The 18,258-nt window shown below is 40.3% G+C and overlaps 1 protein-coding gene across 1 annotated transcript in view; it reads left to right on the top strand.

Annotated features, from left to right (window-relative positions):
* Positions 1-18,258, top strand: part of Dgki (diacylglycerol kinase, iota) — a 423,919-nt gene that overhangs the window by 234,310 nt on the left and 171,351 nt on the right. The window contains exons 14-16 of the mRNA XM_013021551.1: positions 6,526-6,639; positions 8,518-8,655; positions 11,999-12,077. Of these exons, the coding sequence (XP_012877005.1) occupies positions 6,526-6,639; positions 8,518-8,655; positions 11,999-12,077 (331 nt within the window). The remainder of the gene's footprint in view (positions 1-6,525; positions 6,640-8,517; positions 8,656-11,998; positions 12,078-18,258) is intronic.

The raw sequence follows: 18,258 nt of genomic DNA, 5'->3' as shown, positions 1-18,258 counted from the left end.
AGTTACATTTACTGAAAGGATGTACTCATTGTGAATCCTTACTGTATCTCACGTTCGTAGCCTTGCCTTCCCATGTGACTTCACTCCTATCTGCCTCGTTTACCCTGGAAATTTCAGTGACAGCAGGAGACAAGTGAACGTATGTCCATTGTCCCCAAACTCAGAGCTCTTACTCTTTTTTAAGTCATCACTACCTCCCCAATCATGGCTGCACTCAGTGCTCCCTTCCCACCCCCTCCCCCTCCCCTGCACCTCCCAGGAGGCTCCTCCCTTCTCCCACCCCCTCCCCCCTCTTCTTTTCCCAGCAGAGGCCTGTAAGAAGCACAGTGTCAGCCCTTGTCATACTAACCTCTTGTCTGCCACGTTCATAAGTGTTTCCAAACATGGGAATTCAACCCATCCATGTTAAAGATGGAATTTCAGCCAAAGCCCAACAGGAAAAATGAAAAGATAGAGAACAGAGGAACAACTAATTGTTTTGTCAAGAAGACCAAAAAATGAAGTGGGGGGGGGATAAGCAATGAGTTTTAAGAGAGAAGGAGGGATTTGGAGACTAGAAAGTGACTGATGATTCAATAAAGGCCTTCCCAGAGTGATGAACGAGGTTTGGCATAATTCTAATGAAGTTCTAAAGGCCAGATCCGCTTGGGATCTTGGTAGAAGCTGAATTTTTATTTTTAATTTATTATTTTGTATGTGTGTGTGAGAGAGAGAAGGGGAAAGAGAGAGAGAGAAAGAAAGAAATATTGTAGATGGAAGTCAGGATCTTGTATTTGCTAAGCAGGGACTCTACCATGTAAGTCATACCTCCAGCCCATTTTTGCCTTGGTGACTTTTGAGGTCAGTTCTCACTTTATGTTTCAGCTTTCCTGAGACATAACTTTCCAAAAACTCTCTACTTATGTTTCCTGGGTCACTCAGTAGGACAAGTATGGCTGGGCACCAGTGGCTCATGCCTATAACCATAGCTACTCAGGAGGCTGAGATCTGAGGATTCCCCAGACTGGGCAGTGAAGTCCGTGAGACTCTTAACTGCACATAGAATAGTTTTGACTGATTCTGATGAGGATTTTCTATTCCCCTTTACCATATGGCTTAAATGTGGAGAGTGGTTTTTGTTGTTGTTTCTGGTTCTTGGGCTTGAGTTCTGGGCTTACATCTTGCTCAGTTTGTTTTCTTAAAGCTGATGCTCTACTACTTAAGTCTTGCCTCTAGCTTGGCTTCTTGATGGCTATTTTGGAAATGGAAGACTTGAAGACTTTCCTGCATGGGTTGGCTTTGAACTAGGAGCCTCCGGACTAAGCTTCTGAGTAGCTATGGTTGTAGGAATGAACCACCAGACCCTGCTGAAAGTATTTTTCATATAATAATAGAACTACTGCCTTGTTCCTCTTTCAGGGTTGAGAGTCGTTGCCCTTTTTCGCTGATTTCCCACTGTGCGTGTCCTTCATGTGTTTCTGCAGGATTCAGGACAGTACAGTGGGTGTCTGTTGGGTTGGAATCAAGTACCTACCCCCCTCTGCCATGTCTAATGTTAATACACTGCAGAAGGGTAACACTGTGCAGTCAGCCAGCAAGGGCTGTGAATGGACAGGTGGTGGCAGCATTGGCCAGCTGCTGCTGCCGCCTGGCTGCTGAAAGCCCTGTGGAGGGGCTGGCGTTTTAAATCTGTCAGCCCTGCTTTTCCTAATGAAGAGAGGAGAGAAGTCTGCAGGCTGCAGCGATGTGATCTCATCAGGATAATGTTCTTCAGTTCTGGCAAAAGAGATGCCAAGTTCTGTGTGTTTCACTGAACTAAGTGATTTAATCGGAAGGTTTCTTGTGGGTGAGCTGGTGGAGATACTTTGGGAATACTGAATCCCAACCAGCAGAGCATCTGCCCATGAACCTAGAGTGTGCTGCCTAGACTTGCAGAAGAGGGAATTTCTCACTACTCACAATGGGACAAGATTTCCAAGACAACTTTAGAGTCAAAGTTCTTTTCATACAGTTCTAATGACAAAGATACAGACAATTGATGAAGATTTTTTTTTTGTTTTACCTACTATATAATAGCAGATTCATTTTCATTCTATTTCTAGAGCTCTGGTCTCTGGACTGCTTGGCTTTTACTGTCATTTTTCATCTGCAACAGAAAAGCTTCTTGGATTGATGGAAGCCAGAGGTGGGATAAATTTCACATTTCAGGCTCCATTTTTCCTTTAAAAGGAACAATAGAAGAGGGTATTCTGCTCCTAGGAAGTAGATCAAGGAAAGAGGGAAAATACCGTGTTAGAGCTAGTGTTAATTTACATTTGCCATTTGCCAGGCACATGCTAAGCAATGTCTGCGCATTATTTAATTGGGAAGATAACACTAAGGGGCAGCTGCCACTGTTACTCTTCTTTTAGGTTGGGGGAGGACAAATTTAAGTGACTTGTCTCCCTCATGCATGGAGTATGTGGCGGGGTGGGGCTGTGAGCCAATGTGGCTCCCTGTCCTTTGGGTTACGCTTCCTTTGAAGAAGGTTGGTTGCTGGGGAGCCATCTCATTGCTCCCAGAAAGGAAGAAGGATTCCAGGGTATGGTAAGAAGACACACAGAGCTGCCTCAGGCAGAGAGCTATCTACCTCACCTTGTACACCCATGAGAGAATGTCAAGACAAAAGGAAAAAAAAGATCTGTGCTGTAAAAGGCAAGAAACAGTTGATGATGTGCGATGATGATGCCATGATATAATACAAGGTGGCCTTCTCATGTTCAGGAAAGATTGGGATATTTGATTACTTGGCTACTGTACCAAGGAGATAGAAGAAATTGGATCCATCCATCCATCCATCCATTTACCTATCAATCACCCGTCTATGTAGACACATCTTTATATATCTATATCTGATTTATTTTATAGATGTCTAGATAAACATACACATGTATGTATTTCAAGGGCCTTGCCGTAAAATCAATTCTAATGTATCCTTTTATGAATGGGCCAAGTGAAAGGGAAAAGGAGAGAGTAAAAATTGCCTGAGCGATGCGGGCTCCTGTGCAGTCACACACAGTGCATACCTTTGGTGGAAACTTCTCCGAGAAGACAAGCCAGAACAAAGCCCATCTCAGGACCATGTGAAGATGCAATGCTGATTCACAGAAGTTACTGGACACTGCTCTCCAAGTTGTCTGGATGTGACCAGCATCTGATGAGCAGTGAAGGAATCCTTTCATTGTCACATTCCTCCAAAGATTTAGAATTTTTCTTTGTAGGATCATCTTCAAAGGAAGTTGTTTAACTTAATTTTTTTCTTTTGTATCTTGGTGTCCTGTCACTACCTCTTTGTGGTAGTTTTGAATTGTTTCTAGAACTTTCCAGCGGTAGGTTTTGTGTTTTTATTTTTTATAGGTGGGTAGGGCTCCCACCTTGGGAAGGCGTCAGTGAGCTTGTGAGAGACTGAACCACATACTCCCATGCTTCACGCAGCCATGACACTTCTTTCTCAACCCAACAGGTTCAGACAATAGTCATTTCTTCCCTACCAAGAGAGAGGTTAGTGCAGTACAGCCTTCTGCCAGGAGGAGATGCACTTTGAATTTCCCATTGTCAGAAGCCACACCCACAGCTTCCTCTGCCTTTTGTAAGAAGACTAGGAGCCAGTTTGCTGCTTTGACCCAGAAAGATAACTCTTCTTTGTCTTATTTATTCACTGTAAACGTTTTATTGATGTTATAAAGGTCACGCATAGAGGGGTTGCAGTCAAGTAAGTCAGGTGAAGAGTGCATTTCTTTTTGGACAATGTCATCCTTTCTGATGTGTCTCTTTTTTAAACCTTTATTTTTCCTCCTCAAGTGTTGATTGCTGTGTCTAGAATGAAATGAGGTCCTGAAGGAAAGGGGAGACATGGTTTAATTACAATACAAAGAAAACGAATTTAAATCTTCCTAAACAAAAGGAGCTAACTTGGGAATGGACGAGGGGTAGCTGGAGAGCTCTGTTACCGAGGAGCTTTAAGGAGGAGGTACCCTTTTCCTTCTCTGGACAGGGGGCATTGTGTTACATTTCTGCTAAGTCCCACTGTGAGTCTGGTTCTTCTCAGAGCTGCTGGCATCTGCAGACAGCCATCCCTGATAGCTGAGCTTTCCAGTGCTGACATCCTCTTCAGTGACCTTTCACCCCCTTGTCATGTAGTTTATAAGAGCCATCCATTCCCGCTGTATTAAGCTTGTGCTTTTAGCAGCACATGGGCAAGGTCTAGCACAGCCATCACACTGAATTTAGTAGCTGGAATGTGTGTTTTCTTTTCCTTCCAAGCCAGAGCTGCAGTACTTTGCTGGTATTACACATCAGGGAAGAAATAAAGAATCCTTCGGTCAAACATCGAAGGATTGTTTAGGAATAAATTGTCCAGTTTTAACAAATGATTGAACTTACTGGCATTTTTGTGGATACAGATTTTTAGTGTACGTATGGATGAACATTGTGGCGTAACTTACTAGCTGGTGATTACAGCTTTGCACTTCATTGAAAGATGAGGAAGGTCTATTTCTGGGAAGGAATTGTGTAAGAGAAAGTGTTTTAGGTATAAGTGAGGAAAGTTGGTCCTAGTATGCCACTTTATTTAGTGTGTGTGTGGTGGTGGGGGCGGGGATTACAGGCTCTCCCTCTGCAACATAGTTCTGCAACATAACTAAGTTTGATTCACACCTCCTTTCTTCCCTTCCTTTTTCCTTCCCCTCCCTTCCTTCCTCTTTCTCTTCCCCTCTCTTCTCTTCTCTCCACCCCTGTCTTCTCTCTGACTTCCCTTCTCCTCTTCTCTCCTCCCCTCTTCCTTGTTCTCCCCTCTCTCCTTCCCTTCCCTCTCCCTCCCCTCTCCCCCACTCCCATCTCTGTCCTCAGCTCTCTTCTCTGAGTTTGGGTGTGACTATGTTGCTAGGACTTGTCTTAAACTCCACAGTGGGGTGGAGCCATATGCTACGTTGCCTACTTTTGATTCATCTATTTCCAAGGTTCAAAGTCACTTGCCACTATCTCCAGAATAACCAGGCTCCTTCCAGAAGCAGATTTAGTGTATTTGCAGTGCTTGTTTGTTTGTTTTGTTGTGATGCTACGGGTCATGCATGCCAGATAAGCATTTTAGCCCCGACCTACCCTCTGGTCCCATTTTTGTCTTAGTGTTGAGACATGGTCTTGCTAAGGTTCCCAGGACAGCCTTCATCTTCTTATTCCTGCGTTAGCCTCTGAGTAGCTCGAGTTACAGGTGTGTGCTACTACATCCAGTCCCTCATCCTCCAAGTCTTAGTTTCTCTATAAAATGGACATTAAAATGAAACAACATTGCATTGATTCAATAAACGGCTTTGCTCAGGGATGATCTCTTTGTGTAAACCCCGAGAGTAGCTCTTCAGCCTGATCTATCTTGGCCCAGCCCATTTATCTCCATATTTTCAGTCACTGAGTTCTGTGGTTTACATGTGGTGTCCATCAAATGTAGTGGCTCAATGTTGTGTTTTTAAGAATCCTCACTTTCATGCAAATGAAAATATCCTGAGCACCTCTCATTATTTTACTTGGCTTTTAGTGAGAGAATCAGCAAAGTGGCAAATTTGGTTCATCCAAGAAGTATAGGAAAAGAATTATAGAGTTATATTCCATTTTTCCCCTAATATGAGACAAAACTAGTTTCATACCCCATAGGACTAGACCTATAACCTTTAACGTCTTGTAGACATTTGCAGTGCTATGTGAAGCTACAATTATCTAGTTCTTAAGTAGGGGTCTGTGAAGCAGTAGTTGTGGATGACATCATAAAGACATGTCAGTTTCTTTCTGCTATTTCCAGATTTGGGGTAATTTTTCTAAATAGTTATAATAATAAGACTCTACCCAAAGTATTATTTATCTTAGCAAAAGATGAAAGTAAGTCTCTGCTTTCAGCCTAAACTTACAACAGAGGCTAGGTCTGCCCATAATTCTGTCTACATGGAGTATCATTGAGGATTGTGCCACGGTGGGTAACCATTTCACAAGTGCTTATTTCAGGCCAGGGATGATGTGAAGGGCTTTATGTACATTTTAGTTTAATCTGTAAGCAATCACATAATCCTGTGACTATGTATTATCAGGTGTTATTATCCTGTTTTATAAACTGGGTGAGCAAGTCTCGGTGGAGTTGAAAAATCTGATCTAGCCAGTATGAACTAGTACAGAGCCAGTATGAACTAGAAAGATATTTAATCTGATTTGGAGTCTTCCTGGCCACACCCTGTTGAAGTGCTTCAGTCATCTTAAATTTGCCTAACTGTTCAGTGACATCTCTGGCTAAGCCCCCAGATGACTGGTTCTCGTTTTGCTTAGATGATGGGGCCCACACAGAAAGGTCCTTTTCCCATTTAGGGGCATCTGAGATGAATGGCCTCGCTGCTCCCTAGTCACTGAACTAAAATGTCTGTTTTAAAGGAGAAAGAAGCCAGTCCTTTGAGCTGTGGAGAGCCTCCTGTGAAGAAGTTGTCTTATTTATCTTTCTCTTCTGTCTTCTGGCCCCCGATGCGTCTGTAGGTGGGCTGGATCCTCTCCATCCTGGATGAGCTGCAGCTGAGCCCACAGCCTCCCGTGGGGGTCCTGCCGCTGGGGACTGGGAATGACTTGGCTCGAACTCTCAACTGGGGAGGGGTAAGAACTCACCATGGCTGCTACCCCTACTGTCCAGGCACACACAGCATCCCCAGATCACACGTGCTCCCACAAGGAAGGCTCTCAGGAAAGGAGAATGCTGCTGCCGCAGCCGTCCAAGGGATGAGTTAGAAATGGGAGTCAACGTGTCCATAAACCCCAATTTTCTTTGGTAGCATCTTCAGTTTAAGACAGAAGGGAAAGTTGGATGTAGTGTGGAGCTGGGCGCTGGTGGCTCTCACCTGTAATCCCAGCTACTCAGGAGGCTGAGATCTGAGGAGCACCATTTGAAGCTAGCCCAGGCAGGAAAGTCTGTGAAACTCTTCACTCCAATAAACTACTCAGAAAAAAGCCAGAAGTGGCTCTGTGGCTCAAGTGGTAGGGCACTAGTCTTAAGCACAAAGAGGCTCAGGGATGGCACCTAAGCCCCAAGTTCAAAGCCCCACAATCAGAAAAGAATGTGGTATGGATGGAGGTGTTTAGCATACAGGCTGGGGCCTGTTGGGAAGGCCACTGAAATGCATTGGGTGGGTTAGCATCAGGTGTCGGTAGTCTTGCATACTTGAATTCATCTCAACCTTCAGTCTTGGCTAGAACTGTTTACTTCTGGCTTAGGTTTATAAGCCTCAGTTTGGGAGAGTTATGACTTTATTTGAGTTTTGGGTGTTGTCATGGCTTTGGCTTTCCTTCCTTTTAGAAGCCACCTTTAGGTCAGCATAGAATTTTCCTGCCATGTTATTTATGTATTCATTCATTTTTATGACACTAAGAGAGTAAGAAGGCACAAGACACTAAAATACCAACCTTTTTTTAAATCATATTTTGTGTCATGAAAAATGATCTTCAGATGTTCAGCAGGTAGAAATCTGGTCTTTGGGGGAATGAATCTCCCACAGACCTTAGTTTCATTTATCAGGCAGTACACGAACACTTATTTACATGAAATAACCAAATCATTATCAGTGTTAATACGTCACATCCAAGTCAAGCCTTTTGCTCTGTAATCATCATGCTGTCAGTCATGGAGCCTTGAGGAGGAACTATCTCCCTAGCAAGGCTGGTCCTTGATTCTCTGGGTCATGGAAACATGATGCCCTAAAGCACACACAGGGGGAAGTACAGAAAATAAAATGCTAACAGGAGAAAGTTCTTTTAATTAGTTAATTTTCAGGTATTTGTACAGAGAGGATTCAGGTCACTGTGTCAATTTATGAGTACAATGCATCTTGACCGATGTTTTCCTTTTCATAATAGAATAGAAAGTTTTGGATTGGAATCCTGATTTAATTCTTCTTCCTTGTATTCAACCCCGCCCCCATTTATTTATTGCTATTGTAAAGGTGATATATAGTGGGGGTGATGGTTCCAAAAGTCAGCTGAAGAGTACATTTATTTTTAGACAGTGTCACCCATTCTCTTGTTCTCTCCCAGTTTTCCCTCCCATTCTCACCCACAAATTGTGTCTAGTGATATTTTTGTGCCCCTCCCCATTACCTTCCCAAAGATGGATGAATGAACAAACAAGACAAAAGGAAATGGAAACAAAAACAACCTTGTTTCAACTTCCTCGAGTTCATTTCAATAAATATTACTTTATGTAGTAGTCAGGTACACATAGTGAAAACCCAAAGAAATATAGGTTGCATGGTTTACTTCATTTGTGGTAACTAGGATGTATCTATAAATCTACAAGTAAGCACACTGGATGGTGAAAGAGTAAAAATACTCTGGGACATGATAAATGATACAGGTCGCTAGGCATTCACACAGAGAAAGACCAAAAGAGGATATTCTTGGGGAGAGGATCACATATGCACATTGGCTATACTGCTTTCTAATTCAGACCACATTGCGTGTGTTTTCTGATTTTGTTTGCAGGGCTACACTGATGAACCTGTTTCTAAGATCCTTTGTCAGGTAGAAGATGGGACCATTGTACAACTAGATCGATGGAACCTCCATGTGGAAAGAAACCCAGATTTGCCCCCTGAAGAACTTGAAGATGGCGTGTGTAAGGTTAGGAAAATTTTCCTTGCCTGTAAATATGACACTTTGTACTTTCACTGAAATGCTTGGTTTTTAGTTCTAGCCTTGCTTTCTGACATTTTTTTTCTTTTTGGTCAGTCATGGGGCTTGAACTCTAGGCCTGGGCGCTGTCCCTCAGCTCTTCAGCTCAAGGCTAGTGCTCTACCACTTGAGCCACAGTGCCACTTTTGGTTTTCTGGTAGCTAATTGGAGATAAAGGTTTCACAGACTTTCTTACCCCAGCTGGCTTTGAATCGTGATCCTCAGATCTCAGCTTCCTGAGTAGCTAGGATTACAGATGTGAGCCACTGGCACTTGGCTTCTGATATCTTTTTGTAGGTAGCTGAGTAGATACTTCCTCCATTTAACTTTCTTTTTTTTTATCCTCACATTTGGTTTTTTTCTCCATTTTACTTTCTACTTCTATTCTGTGATAATATTTCCAAACTTTCCTGTGCATAAGAATCTCTGAGCTTACTTTTTGAGGATGTACATTCCTAGATCCACTCTCCAGAGAGACTGAACAGGACAGGGGTAAAGCCCAGGTGACTGTATATTAAATGATATCTCTGCTATTTTGGACCATGCCATTCATTGAGGCCATGATTTCATGATGTTTGTTTCAACCTTCAAATAGATTGAATCCTGAATCATCTTAGACCAGACCCTGGTGCTTTATTCATGATTCACCTTGAGCCTGACCAATTGTTGTAGGTGCTCAAATTTCTTATCTGGCTTAGATACTTGGATCAGACATAGTTTGCCTTGTCTTCATTGTTTTTCCACTTGTACATGATTCTGAAATGAAAGTTTCTAATAAATATCTCAGAGGCTCAGTTGAAGTTGAATTCCTAATAGAGTAATGGTGTTTAAACAAGGCATATGATGATACTTTGAATTTGTTTGTTTATTTGATTTATAGACATTAGGTAGAAAACAACTGAAAGTAGAAAGTGGAACACCTTATGGAAATTTCAAGGTCCTTCACCTACTAAACTTGGAATGCTTAAGCCTAGAAAAGAAATTCATACTTAATTCTCTTCCCAACAGTGTAGGAAATGGAAAAAAAGAAAGAAGAAGAAAAGAGAAACTTTTTGTTGCAGCCAAGGAACCACAGTGAAGATCATGAGAAAGCTGGGGAAATGGATTGTAGAGGAGACAGGATATCAGGGTGCATTTTCCTGGAAAATGTGAATAACTTAAATCAGTCTGAATTGGGATATTATTTAGGGGATGGCGACCAGATGTTTTCCTTAGCTATCGGTTGATGTGAAGATAAAGGAATTGTAGCCAAAAGAACATAAATGGGAGATGGGGAGAGGAGTTCTGGCTTTTGGACCATTGCATTGTCTTCACTAAAGACTGGTATTTTATTTAAGTGCAGGAACTGGACATTCTCAGATACAAAGCCAAGAGAGTTGGACGTGACTTTGGCGTTGTTCAATGTGTTTAATTTCTGGCTCTTTTCCCTAGTTTGTTGAAACCATTTTGAAGGGCTGATTTAGGCCCTGAGTCATAATAACTCAGTCTCAGGAGGCTTCCATATCAGGTATTTTCTTCAGTTAGAGAACAAGGCACACCAGTTCCCTTCCTTCTGTGTCAACACCATCCTTTCTCTCTTTGCTTGGTTCATTTTTTCTCATAATGGACAATAGTCTCCCTCCAATCAAGCTGAGCATCTTACATATTGCAGGGTACATGAGCCACAGTAAAACTTAACTGTGGAAACCCTGGGGGTTCACACACTTATTTCTGATAGTAGAAAAATACAGATTGGTGTGTGATATAAACCTGAGCACTATTGGGCATCATTACCTTTAATTTTTATCTTCCACTTGGAGTTGCAAAAGGACAAGTGCATTTTCTACGTTTCTCTCATTGTCCTAACATTGAATGGAACCTTTACCATCACATCAGCTTCGCAATTTTAATACTAGCTTTTCAGTCACACAACTGTCACCATCACCAGCTTCTGACAGGAGCACCAGGGACATGATGGACTGGGGAAAGGGAAATGGAAGCTCGTTTGTGAATCTATGTGGTTGTCTTGCATAGAATGGTTATACTGAAGTGATGAATTTGACCAATCAAATGGAACATATAAATTATATAGATATAATTCATATCTATATATGTACTATATTTATATATGTGTATCTATATATCGGTATGTGTGTGTGTGTGTGTGTGTATATATATATATATATATATATATATATGTATGTACTGTTAGTCATTCTCTCTATAGAATCAGTAACTGAATCAAATGGTTCCACTGCTTTATTTTTTCTCTCTGTCTCTATATATCCTTCTTTCTGTCTGTTTCTTTCTCTCTCTTTGTACCAATACTGGGTTTGACCTCAGGGCCTGGGCACTGACACTCAGCTTTTGTGCTCAAGGCTGGCACTTATCACTTAAACCACAGCTCCACTTCCAGCCTTTTGTTTGTTATTAGAAGATAGATTTTTGTGGACTTTCCTAATTGGGCTGGCTTGCAATTGCAATCCTTGAATCTCAGCCTCCTGAATAGCAAGGATTATGGGCATGAGCCACCAGTGCCCAGCTTGCGTTTTTTTCTGATTTTTGTTCAAAGAAAACTTTCTATAAAATAATATTCCTATGCTAAATATAAATTATTGCAGCTGATTAGGGAAACTAGACAAGATCCTTGAGATTGGACTTATTTTCTACATTCCTTAATAAGTCATTCTTTGTATTATATATGTGTATTCCTCAGCTAAAAGCTTCTATCATAACAACAACAACACACACAAGAATAGTTATTTACTGATTTTATATTTGTAGCTCTTATTTTCTTTACTACTTGTAATTTGTATGGTGTGTGTGTGTGTGTTTGTGTTTCTGTGTGAGAAAGAGAGAGAGAGAGAGACAGAGAGACAGAGACAGAACTAGGGCTTGGACTCAGGGCCTTGTACTCTGCTCTTTCTTGGCTTTTTTGCTCAAACTTGGTGCTCTACTGCTTGAGCCATACCTCCACTTGCAGCTTTGTATTGATTTCTTGGAATAATAGTCTCACAGACTTTTCTGTCCTGACTGGCTTTGAACCTTGATCTTCAGATCTCAGCACCCTAGTATCTGGGATTACAGATATGCACTGCCAGCATCCAGTTTTCCTTGTAATTCTTGAGATAATTACTTGATCTGAATCTTCACTAATGGATTCATTCAAGAGACCTTGTGTTTTCCACAAAACCACCTTCTTTATGATTGATCTCTCCCCAAGGCAGCCCCAGAGATGGGTGTCTGGCATTGGGTTTCATACATCCTGAGTGGCTGTGTTCAACTTCTTCTCTACCTTTGTTTATCATTGCAGCTTCCTTTGAATGTTTTCAATAATTACTTCAGCCTTGGATTTGATGCTCACGTCACACTGGAGTTCCATGAGTCCAGAGGTGAGGACTGCGTCCCCTTCCCGTCTCCCAGGGAGGAAGTGTCCAGCAGGTGTTTTGCATGTTTCCTTCTGCTTGCCTTCCTTTAAGTGTTTGCAGCGTGCTTTGGTGTTGCTCCGTTTACCTTCATGATGACCTTGGAAGCTAGACTAGACAGCTGTTTACTGCAACTTGCTACAAATGGGATCTTGGTTGTTTTGTGTTTTAAAGATAGCAAAAGGATAGGTCTACAGTAGCAATTGTTAATCTTTAAGTTTGACAAGAAATTTTCTGTGAGTGATCTGCTATGATAAGGAGACTCTTTTAATAATTAGGATATGCCTAACTCAAGCCATTGAAATATGATAGCAAAAACAAACCAATAAACAAGAAACAAAAGTAACAATGGGGTAACAATAGGTAGTTTGGGTAGAAAGAGCAGAATGTGGTAGTGATAGTGATTGGATTAACTGGGTGAGAAAGAGATATGAATGAGATTGAGTGCTTATTTCTGGTACTAAAAGAGTTGGAGTCAAGACAAGTTTTGAAAAAAAAAAGTAAGATGAAATAGTGACATGCAAATTGCATGTCACCTAAGTTTTCTTATGCCATTCAATGCCTGTGCAGTCCAACGGATGACACAAGATGGCGAAAAAAGGTTACTCATGTACAGTATTCATGATCCCAAAGCACATATTTATGCTGCTGTGAAAAGTGAGGAAGAACTTAAGGATAGTCCCAATTAAGTAGCAGAATCTCTTCCGTCCTCTGCTTTTAATGGGTCGTGTTCCCTGGGTTTCAGTTACAGATCAAAGGGCAGATTTTAAAGGGCAGATAACAGCATGTCAGGAAGGGGCAAAGGTTAAGTACCCACAGGCACTCATCCTGTCTTTGGAGAGGGTCATGGGTTAAATCTCTATAGAGATCATATTCTGTACCAAACAGAAGCACTGAGGAAAGAAGCCTGATGAGCTGGGAAATCACAGAGAGAAAAGATAATGAAAGAATTGCCTGGATCCCAATATAGAAAGCCACTCTCCCGCACCCCTTAGGAATTAGATGATTAGAAGGACTCCTGTTGGACCCAATATTTTTAGCCTGTTGTTCTTTCTAGATTATTAAGCGCTCATTTTGGAAGTAAATGTGAGACTTCAGTTTTTATCCATGTTCCCCCTCATGTTCTTTAAAAGACTCTGAATTTAGATTTCTTAAATAGTAAGATCTGCGTGTGTCTTAACAATACTTGTAAAATGATACTAGTACATGAATTTCCTAAAATAGGATTCTGGCATGAGAAGAGACCTAAATTAGTAAATAGTACACAGTGACTTTGTTCAAATGGCTCTGATATTTAGCTTAATTATTCAGAAAGTTATCCTAATGGTTCATTTCCTATCCTATGATTAAATTGCTACATGTCAGCATGAGGAAAAACAGGGCCAGACACAAAGGTAGCAAAGAATTATCTTGAGGACTATCTACTATCTTAACGTATGCCCTATTTAATTTAGACTGGAATAAGTAAACATTAAAGGTGTGCATTCATGTTTATATGTAGATGATTATAAAACAACTGATTGAAGGATGGCATCATTCATCTCTGAATGGTTTATCATTGAGGCCTAGTGCATTGTCATGTGGTCTGAGGTGGAATTGTGAACACTTCCCCTACATGTCAGACAGAGACTTTGAGGAAAAAGTAGCTGCAAAGAACTCATCAGGGAGAATTTTGTTGATGGGAATGACTTGATTCAGTATTTATGAGGTGTGACACAGGTGGCAAAAAGCACCTTACAACTAAGTTGTGTTTGTAACCCTAGGTTATAACCAACTTAAGTACAATAATTGTTTATGTGCAAAAGATATGATTACTCAAGGTATTTTTCGATGTATTTTTCTGACTGCTGTGGCCTTAACTTTTCCCCATTTTTTTAAATCTTATTGTTCAAGAAACCTTTAGCTAATCTGTAAAAGAGAAAAAAAAAACATGACACATAAAGTAACATTTGCAATAGGGATGGAGATGAGTCCTTTTAGTTGAGTCATTTGGGGGCAATGATTGGCTATTTTCCAACCAAATCTTCTCAGACTCAGTCACTTATACTTTTAGTTTTCTGATAAAACATTGTAGAATTTGCTATCAAGTATCTGGGGAGTAACTCAAGTCTCATGAGAGCCATTGGGAAATAATGGTCTTGGCTAGCCCAGCCTCTTAGGGACTAGTAAAGAAAATGCAGTCTGTTAAGTTTGGAATTAGGCCAGCCCATGTATGTGTAATGGATAAGAAATATAAGTCTTATGAAATTGGAGTGGAAAAAAACTCTAACCACAAAAATGTCTTTTTGGTACAGAGGTGAAAAGAACCCATAGAAAACCTAATTTTTAGTAGAATACCTATGCTGTATTTCTCTTAGAAGAGATCATTAAAATTGGCATTTATTTTGAAACATTTTTATTCGTTTCATTACTGTGCAGATGCTTTGAGCATTAGACTTTTTCCTTACAAGGAAGTAAGGAAATCTCTTCACATTTTGTTTGATGTTATACATAAAGAAGGCAAACATTTGACAATTTGGGTTTCTATATTGGATTAGAAAGAAAATATCCTTCTCTGGGGGTGGAAACAGATATATCTCATCTTCACAAAATGGCCAAACCATTCTCAGTTGAACTCTTGTGACTTTTGTATCAGAAACTGCAATGGCTTAGAGCCAAAATCTGGAGATTTAATGAGCTTGGTCATTTAAATGGTCACTTTGGAGTATTACCCAGTATTTTCATCATTACGGCATTATCACACTGCTTGAGGGATCACATTGAAAATATTCTGATAAATTAGTACTTAACCATGTTAACCATGATTACGTCTCTTAGTGACAAAGTTAGGGTTCTCTCTGAATGAGATGGTCACTTTTTGGACATGGATCTTAAACACACTTTTGGTCTGAGATGGGATGCTTACATTTTACTGCCTCATTGAATTTGTTGAACTTTGTGCTACAAGGTCAAACAAATGCAATTATGACTAGAGAAGGCAGTACTTAAATCTGATTTAGGATTTACCATTTCCACTGAATATACAGAGACATGCAGTTCAGCACATCTCAAACGGTCATGGTGTTTCATGATTCATATCATAGGAAACCCACAAATTTCCTTCAAAAGGTATTATCAGGGTTGCTAAGTTTCCTCCTTGCTGTCCTCTGCATGTTTCTTGTCTAGGCACTGACCCCTGTGTACAGTTTGCCCTGGAGACACACCAGCTGTGGTTCTGTGTCTAAAGCTATCTTTCTATCTGGACTTCCATTTCTCCTTTCACTGTACCTTCCCGTGCTACATATATGATTGTTCTTCCATATATCTAACATAGATATAGATATACACAGAGAGCTCACAGCCCATGTAAAAAGATGCTTTGCTTTTCATGATCAGAAATTGAGCCCCTCTCCATGCTCCATTCCACGAGGGAAAAAGGCTACCACTTATTTATGTTTATATTTCCAGTTCACAGCCCAGTGGCTGGCTCAGTTCCTGTTTTTTGTTTTTGTTAACAATAACAGAATGTTTAATTGTAGAAATAATCCATGATCAAAGGAAAATGACAGGATAAAATACTATGTAGGAACAAGTTTAGTAATGCAGGCAGTAGTTAATATAGGCATTTAGCAGGACTAATGGCCAAGAAAGAGTGTAGGGGAAAGGTCTAGTAAGTACAAAAGGTAATGAAACTTGGAGATGAAAGTGGAGTGGGAAGGTACATAAGAAGTTGTTGAAAACATTTCCAACTGGACAGAAAAGTATACACAGGAACAGGGAGCTTCTCCTGGGGATGAGCAGTTAATACACACTGAAAGAATTTGGTATGGTTTTAGAAAAAATAAAGATGGTAATACCAGCAAAATGTTTGTTTTCATAAGAGATGAGCTTGAAAAGAAGGGAAAATGTTTTAAACATTTACAATGTAAATTGAAGGTGACTCTGTTACTGGGGACACAGATGATAGAGTCATTCCCTTCTGATAACTAAACTCTTAAAATGGAACAAGTACTCAGTAGAGTGAGTATGGAAGATGTATGGGTTGCAGGGTGTTCATGTTGCATACTGAGTTTTGATAAGCGTGGTGTCATACTTCACACTTCATATTTACAAATGTCTCAGTAAATGCCTCAGGCAAACTGGATTTGACTTGCATTTCAGGCAAGATGCTGAAACTAGAGTCAAAGAGGAGAGTGATAAAGAAATTCACACTGAATTTATGTGTGCATACTTACATATTTTTAACAGCTGCTAGTGCAATGACTCCAATCTGAGTTTTGACTTAAGGGTTTTCCTTGTCAACCTACAGCATTGGGGGGAAAAAAAAGTCCATATAGATCCTGTGAGAAAGAACCCAGTTTGGGAAATTTGGAATTATATTTTATCACATGGCCTATACAGCTGGGTTCTAGGTCAGTCTTACCATTCTGCCTTTCGGTGTGAGCTGCTGTTCCCTTTTGTTATCTCATCTGGAAATCCCAGATAAGAGGTGTTGAAGTAAGGGAGAATGTGAATGCGCAACCGCATTTTAGCCAGTTTGGATGCATGTTTAAAGCAGTACAATGACAGAACAGTTTAAAAACAGTTAAAGGAAAGAAGCCTCAGTAATCTTGTGTTTGTTTAATAAAACTTGAGATTATAAGAGTTTGTTTATGCCATTATTAATTTTACATGGTATGTTTTCAGAAATACAAGTAACCAGACATACTGATTTTGAACTACATAATCCACATTCTGATGTCATTTAGTTTTTTGAGTTTGACAATGAAGAATATAGCTTAGTTATCTGCGTTCCATCTACTTACTGGGTTATAAAAAACACCTACAATACTGAATTTCCATACGGAGTGATGAACAACAGAACTTGGAGATGGTTCCACATGAGCATGGCTTGTGATTCCATTTATCTATACATGTGACTTCACACAGGCTGTTTGTTCCCTATAAATGTTGGCCAATAGGCTTTATGTGTTTACAATATAAGAACTCTGATTTTCAGATGATCATAATGGTATGTCAGTTAACGACATACTATAATATCAGAGTACATAAGCCAGTGCATGTATGAGCACACTTTCATGAACTTGTGCTGTTTGGGGTCTTGAGGAACCTGAAGTTGGGCCAGAAAATATGACACTACAGTAGTTCACTAGTAGTCCTCAGGTTTATGCATTCATAGTCTTTTTTAGAGGGATAAAGGGATGGGGTGTTGGTATGCCAGCCTTATTGGGAATGAAGCATATGAACAGCTCTTTGAAGCCTTTTGCAATATCAGTAGTCATTGAACTTATAGTAACATACTTATTTATTACATGGATCTGTTACATGTATTTTTGGCCCAATGTGGTCAAAATAAATAAAGTAAATTAAATTGAAAAATTAAAAGCATGAATTCTTGGGCACATCTTTGTCATCATCAATTGTGCTTAAATCATTGTGTGATCTGCTGACCATTCGACTATCCTTAATTTGCTGAATATATGTCTCCTTCAAGGCAAATGAGATTGCCCAAACAAGGTAAAAGCTAATGTGCTTAATTGGAAGGAAATTGTTGGGAGCCAGCATGTCTTTCCCAGAAATTTGATGATATGATGAGAAAAAAAAAATGATTCACGCATCCCAAACTATCCAAACTCTCTGGTGTCCTGAGCATTCATAGTTTTTCTTTTCCTCAGTGGACGTCTCTTTGGACATATTAACATATTGACCATCAGCTGTGTATGTTTTGGATGTCCAGAAGTTTCAGCAATGATAGATACTTGGAATACAATTGCTGTGTGACTTAGTTATCTGTGTGCCGAACATAGGAACAGCGGCTTAGATGTCTTGCTTTTCCTGCCTTTTTGATGACACCCTTGTTAGGAAGGATATATGACTGGCTCAAAGAAAACTGTCTGCAGGGGCCCTGAGGGGGTCGAGGAGTAAACTTAATTAGACAGGAAATCTTTTAAAATAAGCCAATGTGTTTTTGCTGGCCTCTGCCAAGACCTAGAGGTTGACAGCTGGGCTGAAATAAATGTGTGAAGGGACTTAAAGGTAAATAAGCAAGATGGTCACAGAGGAAAGCAAGGTTTTAGGATCCTGGTTCAGATAGCACATATCATGTGGATATCTATGGTGTATAAGGGTTGACCATATATTTAATCAATTGCCTGGATCTTACACAGAG

This window comes from Dipodomys ordii, unplaced genomic scaffold, assembly GCF_000151885.1.
Source record: "Dipodomys ordii isolate 6190 unplaced genomic scaffold, Dord_2.0 Scaffold56, whole genome shotgun sequence".
Taxonomy (NCBI): Eukaryota; Metazoa; Chordata; class Mammalia; order Rodentia; family Heteromyidae; genus Dipodomys; species Dipodomys ordii.
Note: the sequence above shows the minus strand (reverse complement) of the source record. Positions and strands in the feature narration are given on the sequence as shown.